This window comes from Chelonia mydas, chromosome 6 (genome assembly GCF_015237465.2).
Source record: "Chelonia mydas isolate rCheMyd1 chromosome 6, rCheMyd1.pri.v2, whole genome shotgun sequence".
NCBI lineage: Eukaryota > Metazoa > Chordata > Testudines > Cheloniidae > Chelonia > Chelonia mydas.
In genome coordinates this window covers 105,033,539-105,055,086 of record NC_051246.2, presented here as the reverse complement: position 1 = coordinate 105,055,086, position 21,548 = coordinate 105,033,539, and the positions used below count along the sequence as shown (strand labels likewise).

Sequence of the window (21,548 nt, the reverse complement as noted above, 5' to 3'; positions counted from 1 at the left end):
TGTGTAGCAATGCAGTACCACGTCTGCCAGCACCCAGGAGACATAGGGTGACGGTTACCTGAGCGGGCTCCATGCTTGCCGTGGTATGGCGTCTGCACAGGTAACTCAGGAAAAAAGGCGCGAAACGATTGTCTGCCCTTGCTTTCACGGAGGGAGGGAGGGAACGGGGGCCTGATGATATGTACCCAGAACCACCCGCGACAATGTTTTAGCCCCATCAGGCATTGGGATCTCAACCCAGAATTCCAATGGGCAGCTGAGACTGCGGGAACTGTGGGATAGCTACCCACAGTGCAACACTCCGGAAGTCGACGCTTGCCTCGGTACTGTGGAAGCACTCCGCCGAGTTAATGCACTTAGAGCATTTTCTGTGGGGACACACACACTCGAATATATAAAACCGATTTCTAAAAAACCGACTTCTATAAATTCGACCTAATTCCGTAGTGTAGACATACTTAGAAGTTTTTAAGGTCAGGCTTGACAAAGCCCTGGCTGGGATGATTTAATTGGGGATTGGTCCTGCTTTGAGCAGGGGATTGGACTAGATGACCTCCTGAGGTCCCTTCCAACCCTGATATTCTGATTCTATGACAGGAAACTGGGCTAGATGGACCTTTGATCTGACCCAGTATGGCAGTTCTTATGTTCAGCTCTGAGAACAAAACAGCTGCTCTGCTGACAAATCAAGATTTTAGAAATTTCAAGGTACAGCATATCAAAAGGGCATCACAGTTCCTTTGCTGACTAGACCATAGAAGGAACTCAATTCCTTGCAAGCTAGCATCTTGTGTGTCTATTGCTTCACTTAACCTAATAAATCCTAAGGTTGTTTTATCTCTTATAGGATTAGAAATGCTGTAAAAACAGCAATTCAAACAGAAATTAACCTTGTTTTTGTATGATACCCAGTATAAATGTTGCTCAAAGGACCAACTTTTGCTACATGGGCAAAACTCTCAGTAACAATGACTGCAGAGTAAATGGGAAGTGCACCTGTATTGCCACAAAATAGGCATTGTGGGAAGGGAATAGGTATGTAACGCTTGGTAAATAGGTTTTCTACAATAAATGGGGCTGTGGTTCTGTAGCATTCATTAAATGCATGTATTTTCAGTACTGGTTAGGTAACTTCCAGGGTGAGATATTGAGTCAGATGCATTGAAAAGAGATTTGTGCTTTCCATTTCTCACAGCTGTTTGGATGTGTAGCTCCCCAAAATCTCCATATCCTCCTCCTCGGAATTAAGAGATGCTGCTGGGAATGAGTATTTAGTGATGATGCTGATCTCCCTGGGATCAGCCAAACTGCAAGTGTCTAAGGTAAGATTAGTTCCATACTCTCTGTTTTAGTGAAACCCAGTAAACTCAGGTACTTTTAAAGCATCTGCTTCCATTGGCATAACAGTCCCGATTCACCCGCACAGCTGCAGGAAGAGGTAGAAGTTTCACATCAGCCTGGGCTATTATAGCAAGGGAAGCATGTAGCTTCCCCCAAAGAAGGGCAGGCAGTGTGTTCAGCCCTGCCCTCTCTCGGTGGTTTCCCCCAGGGGAAGTCAGGTTTAATTTAGAGCTGAGTCTTCATAGGAGCCTTGCTGGCTGAGGCTGCTCAGGCAATGTGCTAAATTAGGGCATAGTCCCCATGTTCCCTGGGATCACTCTGAGGCTGTCCCGCCACCCACTTTTTGGTCTTCATTACCCACCTGCAAAGCACTGGTGGAGCAGTGATTGTGAGTGTCATGCACCACCCCGGCCCCTCCGGTTAGATTTTCTACCACCATCCACCTTCCATTCTCAGCTAAGCTTGCAGAAGTTGGCTTCAAGCCAGAATGAATCAAGACTATTAACTATGTAACCCTTCTGCCCATCAGACTTGGCAGCAACAAGGGCCGGATTCAGTATCTAGAGGTTCCATTCCAATAACACAATGCAAAACTGGCTCGAGCCCCCACCCATTGACCTGGAACAAATATATATATCCCCCCACCCCTCCGGGCGCCTCGAAGAGGCAATACTTCCCCTCACACAAGCACAGTCTGAGTGTAGCAAAAGCCTTTTAATAACAGAGAGAAACAATGTGGCATTATGTTGGGGAAACACCACCAACAGGATTCATAACACAAACACCATGAGCAAAAACCCACCCCAAGCAAATTGGGCCATGTCCTTTCCCTTTGGCTCTTGAGTCCAGCAACCCAAAAGTCACCCAAAGTCCCAAAAGTCCAACAACCCAGAAGTCTCTGTCCCTGGTCAGTGCCACCCCAGAGTTCGAAAGTTTATCTGCAGAGTTTTATGTCCCAGCTTGGAGGGCATCTTACATGGTCCGAAACCGACTGCCCCACCTCTCTGTGGGGCTCCACTCCGCTGTGCTCCACCAGCCATCCCACAGATCGCTTTGCTCCGCTTTGCTCCACCTGCTGTCCCATGAGCTGCTCCAGCTGTCCTGCAAACGGCTCTGCTCCACCAGCTGCTCTGTTCTGCTCCACCAGCTGTCCCACAAATGGCTCTGCTCTGCCAGCTGTCCCACAATATATCTTCAGGCTCCCCCTACTTAACACAGCTCTCAGTGATTTCAGCTTGTGGGGGAGGGGAGGGGGGAAGCCTCAGTGCTGGTACACCATTAACCCAAAGTGAATTCAGCTCAGCAGCCTGTAACTAGACTCCTAATTGGACCAAAACTAGCTCTGAAATTCCACAGTGGAGCGAGGAGAAGGTGCAATTGGCATTTAGGGCCCTCTCCAGGCAGCCCATACCACCAGGTATTAATACCTCTCCCCAACTTCTCTCAATTCACTGGGTTTTGGAACCCATGACCCTTACCTAGCGAGTTCTGCTGAGTTGATGGTGAGTCCCTCCAGCATAACAAAAGGCCAAGTACAGTTCCACTGTCCTTGATTCACATAATCAGGATAATAACAGTTTATTTTTCCTGCCCCAATAACAGAGAAACTGGGGCTCCTACAGCAGCTAAAGTGACCATCTGGGCAGGGTGGGTGTGCCTATGCAAATGAGATCAGCCCATGAAGTTCTTTTCAAAAACCCACCACAACCTACCTCCAAATGTCAGGATAGAGCTCATCCTGACTCTGCTTACAACTATAACTACTATTTAGTATCCAAAAAAATTACAGATTAATAGCCTTGGGAACCAAATTGCTCCAGTTATCCAAAGAACAAGCACAGCTTAATAGATTTATAGATTTAAAGGCCAGAATAATAATCTTGACCAAGATCTGTCTTTGAAACCAGGGGCCTCAATTGGGAGTGACTGTAAGAATGGAACTCTCTGACTTCAGTGAGAGATTTGCATGTAGAGAGCTGCCCGTGTGAGCTCTGCCTCATAATATATACTGCATAAGACAGCAGAGAAAGGCAAAAGTCCAAAGAACACCAAACTGTACGGGCTTCCCAGCTGGGAAATAAGGATTTCAATGACACCTGCTGGCTCCATATGGACTTGAAGAATAGGAAGCTGCCTTCTGCTCCAGCTCCTGAATTTTGTATTGAATTGTATGTAGCTTAATCAAATAAATTACTACCAATAAAGTAATGTGCCTTTCCACCACTCGCAGGGAAAGCGTTGTCAGATTTTAATGAGACACTTTTATCAGTTGCCAGCATAAAATTTCAACGTTATTGATGTGTACAAGGCCAATTATGCTACATTAAACTATCAGGTTAAAACTGTGCATGAGATATTTCTCCCCTCTATTCTGTAATCCTAAAATCTGATTGTTAAATGTTGCTTAAAGGCCAACTTTTGCTACATGGGCAAAACTCCAAGGCCTAAAATTTGTGGCCTATAGTAAGCACTATAATCCATTAGTGGCCCTGAATTGCGTATGTGAATACACACCTTTCAAAAAGAACCAATAGGCTATAATTGGTTTTAAGGCGGTTTGGATAATTGTATACCTCAAGTTCTCTGAAAAACTGGAGGGGCCTATAAACAAGATACAAACAGAGCCACTAAGAAGTCTGTACCCAGCAGTTGAGAAGACTAAAAATGCCTTTTGAGTGGAAGAAACAGCATCCTCCTTACAGCTGATTAACTGGTTGGATACATTCCAGAGATTATATTAGAAACAGTTTTATGGATGTTTGTATGTTTTAGTTTAGATGCTATGGGTCTATTTTACAGGTACTTTTCGTATTAACATTTCAGGGAGAAAAGCTTAGATCCTTACAATCATCTTGGATATCTGTTGCATAACTTCCTTCTACTCGTACGGTTTGTTTCCTCAGCACTTTTTAAATTCCACTCTAGTCTTAAATCAGGCCAAACTCCCATAGCCTGAATAAGACAAAGATCAGGTCCCAAGATAAACTATCAAATCTGTTAATCTGAGAGTGCAATAGTATTGTCATTATTTTATTTCTTTTCAATCAATAAGATGTTTACTGGAACATGGCCCTCCACTTATAGGACACTCATCTTTCACTGTGTACCAGCAGTTAATATATAACCTACAAAATCAGAGCATTACACTTTGGAATACCTACTGTTTGCTGATGACCTTCATCACTGGACAATCATTTAACTTTGTTTTTTTAAGTATAGTTGATTGAGAAAAGTAACAGACAAGCTGCCTTGTTGGTAAGATGGAACTCTTTAAACTGAGAATTTTAAATATCTATAGGGGGTGGGAGGGAAGAGGAGGGTAATTATATCTGCATGTTCTTAACATGATGCAGTGTTTCAAGCAGGAGTAGATTTTATCTGTATATTGAAATTTTATTTTAATTTAAAATGCTATAATGTTTTCAAGGGGAAACCTTTTAGTATGAGCACAAAGCAAGAAATCTCCTGCTGTAGATATGTTGCTACTACAAATCATCCTAAAACAAAGTTGATACCAACTTTTTCCTGCTTTAACAGTTAATAATTTTAATGAAATGTGTTTTCTGTTCTGCAGTGTTAAAAACAGATCTTTGGGAATCCAAAACAATGTTTGAACTTGACATTCTGTACAAATGCAAGCCTTTGCTTTTACAATTTAGACAACAAATACATGATTGTTTCCAAAGCTTCTTCCACTACTTTCATATATTTTCTTTGCCATTCAAAAGCTTTGTTTATCAGATGATTATTGATGTTGAACAGCAAAACTTTTGTAATGATATGTCTAAAATGAATTGCTCATCATCCCAAACTAGCAATAGACTATTGTCCAACTGTGTGCTCTTTGGCAATGTTCCCAAGTCAGCGGGAGTTTTGCTTTTTTGAGGTCTAGAAAGTCTTTCCCTTCACTTCAGTAGGTTTTGGATCAGGCCCTAAGTAAGAATTTCACCCTTTCGTTCCCTGCCAAGTGCTGAATCTGGAATAACATCACAGACTCTTCAAATAATGCAGGGAGTGCTGGGTGCATTTTTATCAGCTACCTTATCTCAGAGCAATTAAAAAGTCTAGACACTAGCCTGAGGAGGAAAAGAGAAGCTGGTTCTCCACTATGTTTATTAAACATTTGGGCCTGATCCTGTCGCTATTGATGTCAGTGGGATTGTTGGCATTGACTTGTGTGAAAACAGGATCAATCCCTCTAATTATGTATTTTATAAAAGGCAGATCTTGCCAACCCCTCAGTTGCAGAAGGCCCTGCCTATCACAGAAATGATGTAAGATGCCAGGATTCATCTGGTGTAGGGGGAACAGGATACCAGGAGTGGATGGATGGAGAGCATACCCCAAACCTATCATAAAGTCTAATTCCATAGGGGCCCCATCTTTGTTGCAATGGAGGGGGCGGAGGTTGGCAGAGTCTAGGAAGGGAGGGATAGCTGAGTGGTTTGAGCATTAGTCTGCTAAACCCAGGGTTGTGAGTTTAATCCTTGAGGGGGACATTTAGGGATCGGGGCAAAAATTGGGGATTGGTCCTGTTTTGAGCAGGGGGTTGGACTAGATGACCTTCTGAGGTCCCTTCCAACCCTGATATTCTAAGGTCAGTCATCGTGTTCCTCCCTATGTAAGGGGTGCATTGCAGGTGCAGAGGCTGCTGCAGCTCTGTAACTACAGTAGTGGCCAAGGAGCACCACAGAGAGCTGGAAGAGAATTGCTTTCCCCAAGCCTTGCAAAATTTGTCAGTGTGCAGTTTGGCTTTGTGGGCTTTGCATAGATGCATGGTTTGCCCCTTGCTAATGTAAAGAATAATGTAGGACCAAACAATTGCAGGGAGAGTGATGAGAAAGTTTCTCAAGAGAAACTAAGGCCATGCCATACTCAGGAGGTTTGGTTTACCAGGAATTCAAGTAACCTTTTAGTGTGATGGATCCCCCCAGCCACACACTTCTTACTTGACCTTTGGCTGCAGAGTCTTCAAACTACAAATGGAGCTGGAGACTCAGGAAATGTAGCTCAAGTTTTAGGCTTGTATCAAAACCAAGTTTTGCCCAATTTTCAGTTTCAACATTAAACTTCCATCCAACTATTTGTACCCTAGATGGAGATTTACTTTTGGTCTGAAGATGACTGATCAGAATACATTCATCCTGTCTGGATAATGCATCTAACCTCCTCATGAAATTTTCCCCCGTGCAGAGGGCCTGCACTAGGATTACATGAGATTTAAGTTGTGCAGAGGGTCTTGAGAAGACGTGTTAGAACAGAATGAATTTCACCCTAATCACTTAACTCAAATGATAGAAGTAATGTGATCACTTCAGCTAATTATATTAACTATAAATGACAATCTGCCCACAATTAAGGTATATTAGAGCTCCAGAGAACACATGAAAAGCAAAATCTGAGCCCAAGTGCTATGTATGGGTCACAGATACAATAAATGCTTATTTTAAAGATGAAGTTAAAAGGTATGCTCTACAGCCTGGTCCGTTGATAGTACTGTGCACAGCCATTTATGGAAACAGACTCTATTCTAGGACTAGGGTTCCTGCTCCTTGGACAAGTAGGAAGGGTAAGTGCCGTGGAGCTAGCATATTCTACCCAGACAGGATGTGAGAGTCACAGTGCAGCCCTCTGTTGGGCAATCCACAAATTGCATTGGTGGGTTTTTGAGGGCCCCATGGTGAACTTTACCTGGGGAATAAGGAAGATGCTGCAGTGCAGTGCCTGTGTGAGAAGAAAGGGAGGATGTGAATTCAAGAGTCATACCCCTCCCTCCTCCACTCCTACAAAGTTCAATCTCAGGACTATTAGCAAGAGCTGATCTCAACTGTTGGGATGGTGCAGAGGGAAAGCAGCAGTCTCCAAGACAGTCCAATCTAACTTATGAGAGGGGTTTCATATTTTATATATTTGGGATTCTAGTAATGTTTAAAAAGGATAAAATGGCAGGAGCTTTCATGACCCACACCTAGTGCAGCTTTAGTCAGTGTGTGATGGGCATAGGGAATTCCACTGGGAGTTCAGATACAGTTAAAATAAATATAAAATTGGTGAAAATGGTTTTAAGTTGTATATTTTTAATATTTTACATATTTTACATGTGATTAAGAAGACGCATCACATTCAACTATTTCATTGTCTCTTGATTCATTCATTATAGCCCATCTGGGCTGTCATCTTGTACAGAATGTAACTCACTATTTCAATAGAGAATTAACTGCCTGACTGCCAAATGTGTGCTGTTACTTTGTGCCCAGATGTCTTACTGCTCACATGAAAATGCATGTTCAGGGCTCATAGCCACAGACAATTACACAACTTGATGTAGGCAATCATGAGGGATTTTTATATAAAATCATAAAAATATAGAACTAGAAGGTACCTCAAGAGGTCACCTAGTCCATCACATATTTCTTTAGCCATATGACAAATAGCAAGCTATACAATTACCATACTCTGGTGTTAGAGTTCAGATATCCCTTAACAACAAAACATCTATTGAGACTGTTCTTTCCATCTAGTTAACTAAAAGTCTACTATTTTAATGATGGCTCATTTAACAGAATCAATCTTTTCATACCTCTTCTTCATTCTTATAATCACTCTTATTCAAAGAGAACGGGTGCAGAATGAAATTTCAAATGGCACCAGATCATTTTTCTTTCCAGCTATCCTAACAGAACTCCCTTCTAATCTGGGTGGGATTTCCTGTCTGAAAATAAGCAAATTCAAAATATTGTATTAAAGTGATATTCTATCCTATATTGTATGGCAAGCAATTCACACACTGCTTTTAAATTTGCTCTGGTTATTTTGTATGTTCAGTATCTTGGATTTAAATGCACAAATGGCAGTTCCACATGTAGATGGAAAAGTTACGCATCTATGTGATTTATATAAGCAACTTCCATTTTCACATGCAAATTTTGGATTTTGCATGAGCAAATTTGGATGTTAAATTGGGGCAATAAGAAAGTTAAATTTTCAAAAAGGCAAGGTTTTACAGAACATGCCTCCGCATGAATGTTGCTTAGAAATCACTGCTTGTGATAGAGAATAATAATATTCCAAACATAGTATAAGTATCTCACCCTCAGTCCATTCACAAGCCCACTTCAGCATTCACCGGATCTTACAAAACAATATTTGATAAGTAAAAGAATCAGAGGTGATACTACACATGGCCTGGGCACCACTCTGGCTGTAAGAATAAATAATCCATATCAGACAAATGGAAAGTGAAAGGGAATGACGAATTTCCTTAACTGTTTGCAATGGTATTGGATTCTCAGTCCAGGGCCTCACAACCTCATCATAGCTCAGTAGACAGAAACAGTAACATGAAAATTAAGAGGGTGCAGTCTTGTTTGCAAGGCTAGAAGGAAGTAATATGTCCCACCTTCCCTATTCAATAGGAACGTCAGCAAAACGTACTATGTCTAAGTCATTCTTCTGAGCAGTCCGCTTACTCCAAGGTTCACAACTGTACACTCCTTCATGTTTGTAGGACTAGTTCATCTATTGCTTTTACACAAATCCATGAACATAAGAGCAATCTTGTTCCGCAATGGGGGAGCTGCTGTTAAAGGTGAACCACATCTGAAGTTCACAAGCAGCCTATTCAACTATTAGAAAGACATCAAGCTACCTCACTCTTGCCAAGAAAGCATTTGAATCCCTCCTGTCCACCAGCACAGGTGCTCAATATTCAGAGTGACTATTCAACAAGGGAGGAGGCATTATTACAGACATCATGAAAATCTGGAGTACCTGTCATTTCCCCTCCTCACTGTGGGGTTTTCCTAGGGCAGAGCCATTCCACAACACAGTCAGTACTCACAGCTGGAAAGAGTACACTTACTTAACAAAATAGCAGGCGTTGGTTCCATGGTAACAATAAGTCTTCTATTATCCTCCAGATGGATGTAGGGGATGTCTGTCTGGAAGGGTCATTCATATTTAATTCCTTCTTGTGCTATTGCCATCCTGTTTCTAAAACAAAAGATTTCATTTTCACAAGCTTGCACAGCTGAATTAAAAAGTAAGAGGCATGGGTGTGATCCTCCTCTGCCTTATACCAGTCTTTCACAATCATCATTCCTGTGGCTTCAGTAAAGTTACACCTGGTTTACAGGGGTGTAAAAATCAGAGGAAAATCAGGCCCAGGACCACTGGTCTTTTCAAAAATTATTATTCACATTTTGCTTTTCTCCTACCTGAAAGTTTCTGTGTAACTGGAAAAACACACTTACATGTCATTCAGGCTAATTTTCCCTAGAAAAGAAGGTCCAAGTTATTCACAAAACCTCTAGTAATTTTTCAAAGGATTCTCAAGCAATTTGAAATGTAAAACTTTTGAATTCTCCCAATCATGTTTTTTTAAAGTATGGTCAACTCTCAGAGTTTCTCATGTATGGGACTCAGAACTAGTAGTTACAGTTTGACTTTTTTAGTATACATTGTGCAGAAACTCAATGCTGGTATTTTTATACATACTGCACATTATACACGCTAGCCCTTTATGGTCAACAAGGTATTTCTCTCGCTTTCTATGTTTGTATTTATTACATTAAAAATAGGTAGTTCTCATTGACTTCAGGTGGAGATGAATGGGCTAAGCACTTTTGAAAATCAGATCCTTGATCTCAAATTGGTGCCTCATCTGAAAATTTGGACCTATTCTTTTAAGACAGGCTTCAATTTAACATAGGAAGATTAGTGAGGGACTTTCATCATGAACTGTAGGTAGCTTATGAAGTGAGCCCCTTGCTAAAGGTCATGACATCTCTTTTGCACCCATTTTGAAAGAATGGATACTTCTCTCTTCCATTACTTTCACTTTGACTTTTGATTTGGGTATTGGCCATTCAAACTTTACATTGGTGTGTAACTTGTGGCGGAGGGGTTGGTGAGAATTACTTGGTAGAAGGAACTTCAAACCATTTGGCTATCTCCATGACCTCTTTATTTGGAACCCAGAAGCAAGGTATTTTCAATTTAAAAAAAGAAAAATTGTCATTGACTTTGTTGTTTCTTTTCAGTTTCTTGACAAGAAAGAAGCTCACTGCTGGACTCCAAAATGAAAGCAGGGATTTGCCTTCTTCTCTTATGTGAAATGTGCACATCTCTTGGCAAGAATGGAAATCAAAAGAAAGATAAAGAGGAGAGTCTCTTGCAGAATCTTGTGACCGCAGAGCCATTTGAAGAGCAAGTCCCTCTAGAGTTCACTCTTTACAACCTCACTGAAAAGAACATGAATTTTGGATTCAATCTCTACAGGAAAATAGCACTGAAGCATGACAATAACGTGTTTTTCTCCCCGCTCTCTATGTCATTTGTGATGGCTGTCTTCATGCTCGCGGCTAAAGGGGAAACCTACAAGCAAATCGTTCAGGGTACAAACCTCCATCTTTTGCAGGGCAAAGAGAATTTTCATCAGTTGCCAACTTTGTTTAAACAATTGAAAGATAACATCACAGAGAATGAAGAGCTTGTTCTGCAGAGAGGTAGTTTGTCTTTTGTTCAAAAGAACTTCAGACTGAAGGAGCCTTTCCTTAATCTATCCAAGCAGTACTTTGATATGGAGTTCTTAAATGTGGATTTTTACAACTCCACCCATGCAAAAAATATCATAAATCAGAATATTAACAAGAAGACCAAAGGAAAAATCCCAAAGCTTTTTGAAGAATTTGACCAGCATGCTAAACTGGTTCTCGTGGATTACATTCTTTTTAAAGGTAACGATTGATTTTATACTGTAAGATCATCATTTATAAAAAGACAACAGGCAAGATTCTGATCTCAGTTACTTTAGTGTAGCTCCAGAAAAACTCCACTGGGATCAACGTTGCTACTCTAGATTTGCAACTGAGCTCGGGATACGGTGCTGAACGTTTGTGCATCAGGCAAGTCAGGTAAACCTGCCAGTGCTACTGAGTCCACTGCAAACTGGATCTGTACATATGTGATATACCCATTATAATTGAGTCAGTAATTCAAATACAATGATAGTGGCTAGGGGCTTCTCCTTTGGGGAAAAGCATTTTCAAAGATACAGTATTTCTCCATTGTCCCCCATTAGATTTCCTTTTTTAAATTAATTTTTTAAAACCGTAAATGATTTTAGTGGTACTGAAAAGGGCCTTGAATGCTGCAGACCTCCATCCTCAGAACAGCTAGAACACAGACAGAGGCAGTGAAAACTTCCTCTCAGCACCATATTAACTTGTCTTAACCCTTTTCTGAAGGGTTCATCTTGAGGGCCGAGAAGGTTGTTCAATCTCCCTTGAATCCCTGGGCTCCCTGCTAATAAGCCATTATTGCGATGCCCATTGTAATGATAGCTGTAACATGGGCATATGTACTCTAAACACTGGGCTGAGGACACCAATTCATTTCTCATAGAGTGCATTGGTCAAGGCAACACAGAGTTTCCCCATTTCATACAAGAGTCTCTTTGATCAGGGAAAAGAACCACACCTAACCCACGAGAGGACCTTCCATGTATTGATCTGGTGCAACAAAAAGAAGTTATCAGAATCTGGGAGGCCCTTAGCTTGGCAGGAGAGGTGCAATCAAACTAGGAAAAATAAGCACACCATGCCAAAGTTTATTTGCTAGGGCCACGTAGCAGCCCCAACTAGGCTGCGGAGAAGCAGACTCTTCAGAGACTTCCTACCCCCCGTAATGAGAAAGGAGCCAACTGCCTGTCACACAACAAGGCTCCCTGATTACACAGCAAATTAGCTGTCCCAGGACCGGAGTTCAGCTCTTTTCTTTCAGTTTCACATAGCCAAAGGAGGGCAGCCTGGGCCCAGAGGCCCCAGCTGGAGTTTCCCCTGGAGCAACCAGTGATTTTTCAGTCCACCTTCAGGTCCCTGATGTCATCCAGTCCTCTTAGGGATGAAACTCCGATGGGAAATGTTATGATGGTGAGGATTCTGCAGGTCACGGGTATGCAGAGCTATCACATGATAAACTTTGGTCACTGCGAACCTGGGTCAGATCTGGAGCAGTAACTTCAACCTCTCCAGAATTCCAAGGCGTGCTGAAATATTACCTCTAACATTAAAATGCTGCAACCTGGCACATTTACAAGGGTGCATTTTATTGCAGTGTTTTCCCCAATAATGCTCCCCCAGGTCCTTTGAATGAGTGGAGAAAAGGGCAGGGTATACATTAAAAATTTCCAATTCAAGATATTGTACTACTTGAAAAAGCTAAAATAATCCAGGATTGTCCCTGGTGCCCGGAATATGTGTGAGAGAAGAGGAAGGATGAGTTTCCAGTTAAATAGCAGAACTAGACAAAACAAGGGGTTAGCTTCTTGGCTAGGTCAAGGAGCACACAGCAATTATCTAATGCATCTCCACCACACACGATGATTCTCTGCTGATGGACAGCTGGTGTAGAAGTTCCTGTGTCCCTCCCCCTGCAGTCAGTAGTCTCTGACTTCTAGTTGAGAAGGACCAGACTTTTCAAAGGAGGCCCCATGTAGCAAAAATAGTGATTGTCCACTCCCCTCAATCAGAGGGGAAGGGTGGCAGAAAAAGTTGGGTCAATTGATCAGGACAAAAGACAAGAGTGCAGGGACAAGTGTAGGGCAAAGGGGGAGCAGAGAATCCCAGACCATGCCCACTGCTCCAAGAAGAGATCAAGGAAAACACTGCCTAGGTGCATGCTCAAGTGAGGGAAGGAAAATGGCCCCACAGTGTGGTTTCCTTCCTCCTTGACATATAAATAGCCAGTTGGGACAATGCCAAGGGGAGGTTTCTGGGTTTAGTGGGGCCTTGGATCTGGTGCTGATTTCAGTGACACAGACAGAGAAAAGGAGGTGTGGCCAGGATAATGTCTCTATGCTGTCCCAATCCGCAGGAGTAGTTTCAGCCCCTTGGGGCCAGGAGAAACCATTTAACTCTGACTTGGGCCTGGTGCCCATGGTCCCAGGATCATGAGAGTGAATGAAAAGCCTCTGGCTCAGTGTACAACTCTCTCGTGAGGACAGCAGCATACAGAGAGTTCTCTCCTTCTGAAGAAAGAAAACAGATGCAAACTTAAAAGTAAAACAAAACAAAGAGGACCAAGCAGAATGCTCCATGGTGGAAGTTCAGAGATTTTTGCTGTCTGGTATGGGGGCTCATCTCACAATAGCTCAGAGCAAGGCATATTTTCCTTGAGATGGGGGAACAGCTGAGCAGCAGCAATAAAATAAGCTAAAAGGAGATGCACCAGGAGTCCAATATTATTGTACTGACAGCATAGTAGCACTCACTGGGACATAGTCTGAGTCTGGTGTGTAATTCTGTTTCCTTTATTTGAAGAAGAATGCTAGTTAAGATGTAATGAAGCCCACCCAAGATACAGAGATAATAAATGGATTGGCTAGGCTTACATGTGAGTAGAGATACCCTGATAATTTACTAATGAGTGAGGTATTAAAAAACCTAGACAGAGTAACAACACTGGGACACTGAGTTTGGGGAAAAGACAGTTAGAAGACAACCTGTTACTAAAAGAAATGCAGTGGAGAGAAAGCCTGAAAAAGTCTATGATTTACAGCAAACTCCAAAAATGGCAAGGTCAGGCTTTGACTGCTTTCTAGCAGTAGCAAATTCAGGGATGAATGCCCATGAGGGAGAACAGTTTGTCAGAAGCTCCTGTGAGTTCGTGTGGATTTGTTGGCAGAGTCCATGTCTAAGAACAGCACGCTGGACAATTTAGGCTTCAGCAGATAGCAATCAGCACCATGAATTAAATTCTTTAAGTGAATTAACCAGTGCAGAGCATGGCACATAGGTATAAGATACCTATAAGGCAAGTACTGTTTACAGTAGCCAACGCTTCCACATGGACAACAAGGCTAATTCCAGGTAGAGAATAGTGTAGTAATCTAGCCTTGAGATGACAAAAGCAGGAACATAAGAATATAAGGTCGGCCATACTGGGTCAGACCAAAGGTCCATCTAGCCCAGTATCCTGTCTTCCAAAGTGGCCACTGCCAGGTGCCCCATAGGGAATGAAGTGAGCCAACCCCTGTTGCCCTTAGATAATCATGACGAGCTCTGCATTTTGAAAATAAAAGATTTTGTCAAGTGTAAAGGTGAAAGAAGGTGTTTTTGGCCACCACTGCTAATTTGGAAGCCGTAAGTAGAGATGAATCCAAATAAGACTCAGATTGACAACCTCTAAAAAATCAGCCTGTAGATGCCTTCATCACTTCTGCCAATTCCCCATCAACAATCAACCATCTTTTATCAACAGGCATCACTTGTGTTTTATCTTGACTGAACCCAACCCAGCTGGATTTCATCCAGATCCCTTTCTCTACCAGAAATTGAGACAGGAAAGAAATGGTTCTGTCTAGACTTGGTAGAAAGGAAATGCAGGCCTTAGTATCATCAACATATATGGTATCCGTCCATAGCACTCATAAGGGAGGCAACCCACTGTTGATGCTCAATGAATGAGAATGTATGGGAGGTATCACTTTAAAAAGAGAGTACTGAATAGGTGGAACAGACTTCTAGTAGAGGTGGCAGAGTCAAGTGGCATTTCTGCAAAAAATGGATGATTATATGGTATTCAATACATTAAAGGAATATTTATTAGTTTGGAGCCTGGGGGTAATTGACCACCTGGACAAAAGGACAATGGGAAATATTTGTTGATCATGTTCCTTCCCCTCCATCCCTCCTGAGCCTAGACCTGTTTATTTTGTGTGGTTTTGCTGTCCTGTGCTGTAAAAGTTTTGAAGTATGTTTGCTAAAGATATCATAGCTGTCATCCAGCCATCCTATGCACAAAGGGCCCCAAATCCTACATGACCAGATAGCAACAGATACAATTGAATAATATTTTTAAGGACTTCAGAACTGTTACCATGAGCAAGTGTGAGTGTGAATAATTATTTTCTTTCTTTCTTTTCTAAGGCAAATGGTTGCACCCATTTAATACAAGGTTCACAGAACTGGAGACTTTCTATATAGACAAGTATAGGAACGTACAGGTGCCCATGATGTTTAAATCAGACATGGTTGCCTCAACTTTGGATAAGAATTTACGATGCATTGTGCTAAAACTTCCCTACAGAGGGAGTGCACACATGCTTATTGCCATGCCGGAAAAGGAGGGAGACTACGCTTCACTTGAAGACCACATAACAGCAGAGCTTGTGGAATCGTGGCTTAGAAACATGAAGACCAGGTATAGCTTCACACTGACATCTTGATGATACTAACATATTTCATATTTACTGAGGTAAAAGAAACCCACTTATGTGCTGGTTTCTCTGTGGAGTGGCATCCTCACAAAGGCGAGGTCTTTCCAAATCCCCCAAAACAGAACCTTTGTGCATAAGAGTGGTGTAGGGCTCTCACCTGAAGCCTTCATTTAAGACCGATTCATCTCCTCTATCCCACTAAGAAATGTATGTCTCACAGAGCACAGTCCAGCCTTTCCAAGCCCAAACATCAGATCCTAACTGTGGTCTTCAATTTGGCACTTCCAGCCGAAATAGCATGTGTGCAGCCTACTCATGAAGGGATTTCCTACTTGGGCAATGAAGCATAAATACAAATATATTAAATAGGGTGAGCTATAAAAATGTAAAATAAATTAATCTCTTCATTTGAAATGTGATTCAGTAGGTGACACTCTTTCCCCTGGTTCAGTATTGAATTAATCAATGCCTCATCATAGAAGTGGGGATACTGTGCTGCAGGAAACTAGAGGTTCTGACCCCTTGTGGCCCTGACATTTTTCATAAGAGAGAAAACATTAGCCCTGCTGTCTTTCCCAAGTTGTTACACAGGGATTTACATTCTGCCTACCTAGCTTCCCCTAGATTTCAATTATTCTTCACTTTCTGCCCTAAACTGTTGCGTAGCATGTTGTGCACTACTGAATTTGATCCCAGAGCTGGTTGCATTTCAGTATTAGTTGAAGTGACTATTATATATCTCTTGTCTGCCTCATACAAGTGAGAGACAAGGTGGGTGAGGTAATATCTTTTACTGGACAACCCCTGCTGGTGAGAGAGACAAGCTTTTGAGAGCTTCACAGAGCTCTTCTTCAGGTATCAAGTACTTGGAGGCAAACGCGGAACTCAAACTGAACTTCACTGCTACTGAAAAGGTCAGTTCGAGTCCCATGTTTACCTCCAAGTGCTTGAGACTGGAAGAAGAGCTCCACGTATCTTGAAAGCTTGACTCTCCCACCAACAGAAGTTAGTCCGGTAAAAGATATTGCCTTAACCACCCTGTCTCTCTCATATCCTGGGAGCAATATGGCTACACCTTATGAAAAATGTCAGGGCTCTGCATCATACAAGTGAGGAAGTTTCACTATTTTTTATAGGGCACTTTTAGATCCTCTGATGAAAGGTGTAATGAAATGCAAAATATTACTGAACGACCCTTCTAATAATAATTACTGAATATATTCTAGGATAATGAGACAAGCAAAATTCATGGAAAAAAATCAAGCCTGCGATAAGGACATTTTTCTTGTTCCAAAATTAGGACTTTGTCATTTTTTTCACTGTATTACCAGTATTTATGTTTTTACAGAAAAATGGACATTTTCTTTCCAAAGTTCAAATTAGACCAGAAATACCAGATGCATGAACTGCTTCGTGCTCTGGGAATCCGAAACCTCTTCACAAAGAGGGCAGACCTGAGTCAACTCACAGATCAAAGATTTGTAAAAGTATCAAAGGTAAGACTTTTAAGCTGCTTCTTATTTATTTTTTATATTATATTAGTGCCTAGAGGGCACGGCCAAGATCAGGACCTGGTTGTGTTAGGTATTGTACAAATACATCGTGGAAAATAGTTCCTGCCTCAAAGAGCTTAAAAAGGATCAGGTGACTAGCTGACTGTCTCAGAGCAGACCCAGGAATAGAACCCAGGACTCCTGACTGTCACTCCAGTAACAGCCATATTTTGGCTTCTCTTGCACAAAGCTGTAGGGAGAAGCAGTGGGAAAGGGACGTTCAGAGTATTGCTGGGCATCATCTTTTACAAGAAAGATTTTTTCAGCAAAGTGTACAGATCTGGTGACACTAAAACCTTTCACAAATTTCTGTCAATTCCACCAAATTGTTCTAGTTAAAAAAAAAATCAGAAAAATATCAAAACAGTTTGCTCCATCATTTTCAAAAGAAAAGTGTTTACCGTTCAAAACAATTTTTAGTTTCAAACTTTCCTGTAATGGTACTTAAGAATCAGAAACTTTAAAAAATGGTGAACATTTTAAAAAGGGTTCTTTAGACCCAAAACAAAACTATTTTTGGCTTTGTGCGTCACCAAATTTTTGTTCTCAAGTTGACCCAAAACAGGTTTTTTCATTTTTATTTTTTGGAATTGCTAGCAAACTGACAAGTCCATTATTTGCCCAGCTCTGGTTCAGAAACTTCCCCCACCTCTTCTGTACACCTGTGCAGAGAACCACCACAATCCAACACCATCCAGCAGTAAGAGACATGCCAAAGAGGACAAAACATGAACATGGCCCTACCCCATTCTATACCAAACGGACCACTGTGATTCTCATATGTTGCACCCTTTTAAAGAGCATAGTAGTTGCCTTGCCAAATTTATAAATGTAAAAGTATTTGAACTATGACAGCTTTGTAAGCTGACCTTAATCAGAAAGGTTATTTCATATCCCAAGAGTAAAAATACAAAAGATAAAATAGAAGATGTTTAGTTTATGGGCTATTACACCATTTAATGTGTGTAAATCAGGTTGAGAATCTGCGGCATACTCTTCCCCTTGCGCAGATACCAGGAAAAATGGCATAATCCAGAATTAATTGGCTAATAATTCTATCATAAAACAATCTAATTTTAATAGCATCTGTTAACTGATTTTAAAAGCAATTTATGTGCCAGCTGGCATAGGGCCATTGCAGCATTATTGAATGTTATCATGTGAGTTACATTAGTTCAGAAACAGATTTAGGACGCTGAACACAGTGAGCAGAGTTTGGTATTGGTGATGTTAACACCTTTAATTGTCTTTATGTCCGAGACCATAAACTAACCATGAATCTTGCAGACTTAAGAATTGAGGAAATAGCTAGATGCATACACTACAGAAATAAAGGGGAAAGGGTCAGATCCTGCAAGGTATTGAGTGTCCTTAATTCCCAGTGAGTTTGGCGGGAGTTGAGGGCTTGCAAACACCTCACAGGATTGTTTTGTATGGCTGTACTCATTAGTTCTGGGTTACTGTTTGCTTCAAGGAAATCTTCTCAAGATTATAAACATATAGCAATAAGGCAAGACAGGTGCAATTACATAAAGGGAGATTTAGATTCAATATGAGGAAAAACTTGCTAACTATAAGGATAGTTAAGGACTGAAACAGGTTAAAAAGGGAAGTTGTGGAATCTCTGTCATTGGCGGTTTTTGAGAACAGGTTAGACAAATACCTGTCAGGGATGGTCTAGATATACTTAATTGTGCTTCAGCATGGAGAAATGCACTAAATGACTTCTTGATGACTTTTGATCTCCCTTCGAGTCCTGTTTCTATGATTTTATAAGCACTTTCAGAATGCACAGTATTTAACCAAGTAAAGCTTTCAATGTTTGTGACTAACTAAACTTAATCAGAAACAAGCTAATTAAAGAAACAAACAACCTGAACCACTAATAGACATTTGCCTGCGTATTTATTCATGAAACACAGAATGGAGGGTCAGCAGGAATAGGAAGTGAAGGCTTATTCTATACATTCTGTTAGTTAACTGAAAAACAGATTCTGTGGTCTGGCCAACCTGGGCTATGCATGGATTTGGGTTACGGGAAGGAGTGGCTAGGAAAAGTGGTTTGAAAATCAAAGGTCCAGCCTTCATTTTTTTATAAGAAAGTTACCCTGCCAAATTATGCATACAGAAATTGTATAACTGCTTCTAGAAGCATATCCAGGAAGCTTCTTAGGCTCTGATCCTGCAACTGATAGGGTACAGATGGACTAGGGCAGCTGTACAGTCACACTGGAGGCCAATGGGGCTTTGTGTGAGTGCAGCCATCAATTGCAAGATCAGAACCGCACTGTGACCCTCAGTCCCTTGGTCTGTATGTCAAAGGCCTGCCACTCATTAGCTGTTTGGAACTTTGACGACTGTTCTCCACGTAAGGAGTCTCATTTTTGGTGTTTATAATATTGTTCTCTTTGCATTATTAGATTATCCAAAGAGCAGCAATTGAAGTGGATGAGAAAGGAACTGAAGCAGCAGCTGTTAGTGGGTCAGAAATTACTGCATACTCAATGCCTCCTACCATTAAAGTTAACCAGCCATTCCTCTTTATGATTTACGAAGAAACTTTCAAAACATTGCTGTTCATGGGCAGAGTGGTTAATCCTACAGAACTGTGAATGAAGACAATAGTTTCTAGTCTATCTCCAGGATATTCCAAGTTTTATTTTTATTTTCTTAAAACTATTACATTGCATTAGTTAGAATTGAAAACTAGCTAGATATGAAAACAGATTCATTTCACATCTCAAATCATGCAGCATGTCCTACTAAATTATTTTTGTTAATGCCCAAGTGGCAAGATTATCTAGCTGAGGCAATAATTGTGACAAAATAGAGATTTGTTCAAAAGATGCATGTTATTTTATGTATTTCCTAAACTACTCCTTCTGACAGCCATCTAACAGTAGGCTTAAGATTACTGATTGTATACTATAAAAATCAGTTCAAATATTTTATTCTGTGATCTAAACTAGATATTTCTGTATATGTGCAAATTCAATAAAATGTTTGAGTTAAAAGACGCTAATTTCTGTTTAATTTTGTGTTTAATTCCCCATTGTATAACAGATCCACCATTCTGCACATTTCACATTCACAGAAAAAACAGTTTCTTACAGAAAAATCATCAAAATGTAAACAAAAAATTTAAAGTGTATTTTAAAAATACTGACAATATTTACTTGTGGTCCAATAGGCTATACTGTCAACTCCAAAATAACGTCTTGTAGAGCTACCGTCATTAAAGGTTTCAAAAGCACGAAACTGAAAGTCCCAAATTCAACATTTTAATGATAGAATTCAGATATATTTTATTTAGAGATAAGCCCTGAATGCAAACTTTGGATCCGAACATCCCAAAACATTTGGAAAGTTCACATCCAAACACTGCAGTTTGGCCTACTTTCTAACAATATTCTCTACTGCAATGAGAAGAATTAAGGGCCTGTTCCCACTGTCATCAGTGGAAATTTTGCCATTTACTTCACTGGGAGCAGGGTCAAGTTTTAAGCATGGGATCTATAGACTCTGTTCTTGAGAATTTTATTTACTTCTTATTGTGGAGAAATAGCAAGCCTATAATTAAGGTCACAACAGGGTTTTCAGTTCAGCGAGGTTATTCAGTTTTATCAAATGCATTTTAGCTTCTCAGGGCACACGAACGCAGTCTAATAAAAGCACATTTAAACTGGCCTTTTTACAAACGATAAAATATTTCCAAAAGATAACTTCAGCAACAGCTGGGAAAGCTGACTCTTTCAGTTCTATTTTGCACCACCAAAACTGAGTCCCTGCTGAAGTACATTGCCATATTGTATCACCTAGATACCATGGTAATGTGCACATTATAAACTGATTAATCTAAAAGTTTTCTACATACCTAAACAAGGTAGATTGCTGCCTTTAGTAAGAGACAGCAAGCTTCCGAAAGGGAAAATAACTCCATTCACAGACTAGAGGCACTGAAATAGTGAAAGGAAAAAAACATTTTAAAATGTGTATTTCTGAGGGCTCAATGCAAAACAAGAAGCCCAGTGATTTCAATGGGACTAGTCAAGGAAGAAAGGATAGCAGTATCTCTCCTTCAACTAGTACATTTTAGTTATATAATTACACTCTACCTGTGTGAGTGTGTAGAGCCACATGTGCCTTTTTTGGATTGCTTCATACAGCTCTCATGAAGTTAACAGATCCAAGTGGAACTCTTCTTCTTCATGTGGTCTTCCGGAAAGCTGGCCGAAGTACAACTGAGGTGTTTTCAAGATTACTCAGCTACTATGATGATGGGAGCTATAAAAGTACCTACACAGATGTAAACAGACAGATTCATCTACAGGCAGGCAGGCAGACACAGACAAGTCGATACACAAGGCCAGGCAGCGGGGATGGTGAAGGGGAGAGCCAGAGGGAAAACACTATCTTCCTGCCAAAGAGCCAGCAAT

At 40.9% G+C, this 21,548-nt stretch overlaps 1 protein-coding gene across 1 annotated transcript; it reads left to right on the top strand.

Moving 5' to 3' along the window:
• Positions 1 to 4,552: 4,552 nt before the first annotated feature.
• SERPINA10 (serpin family A member 10) lies at positions 4,553 to 20,145 on the top strand. The gene is made up of 5 exons (XM_007063443.3): positions 4,553 to 4,596; positions 10,383 to 11,078; positions 15,270 to 15,543; positions 16,908 to 17,055; positions 19,533 to 20,145. The coding sequence occupies exons 2-5, from the start codon at positions 10,421 to 10,423 to the stop codon at positions 19,722 to 19,724; spliced, it is 1,272 nt and encodes a 423-aa protein (XP_007063505.1). The 5' UTR covers positions 4,553 to 4,596; positions 10,383 to 10,420; the 3' UTR covers positions 19,725 to 20,145.
• Positions 20,146 to 21,548: the final 1,403 nt, after the last annotated feature.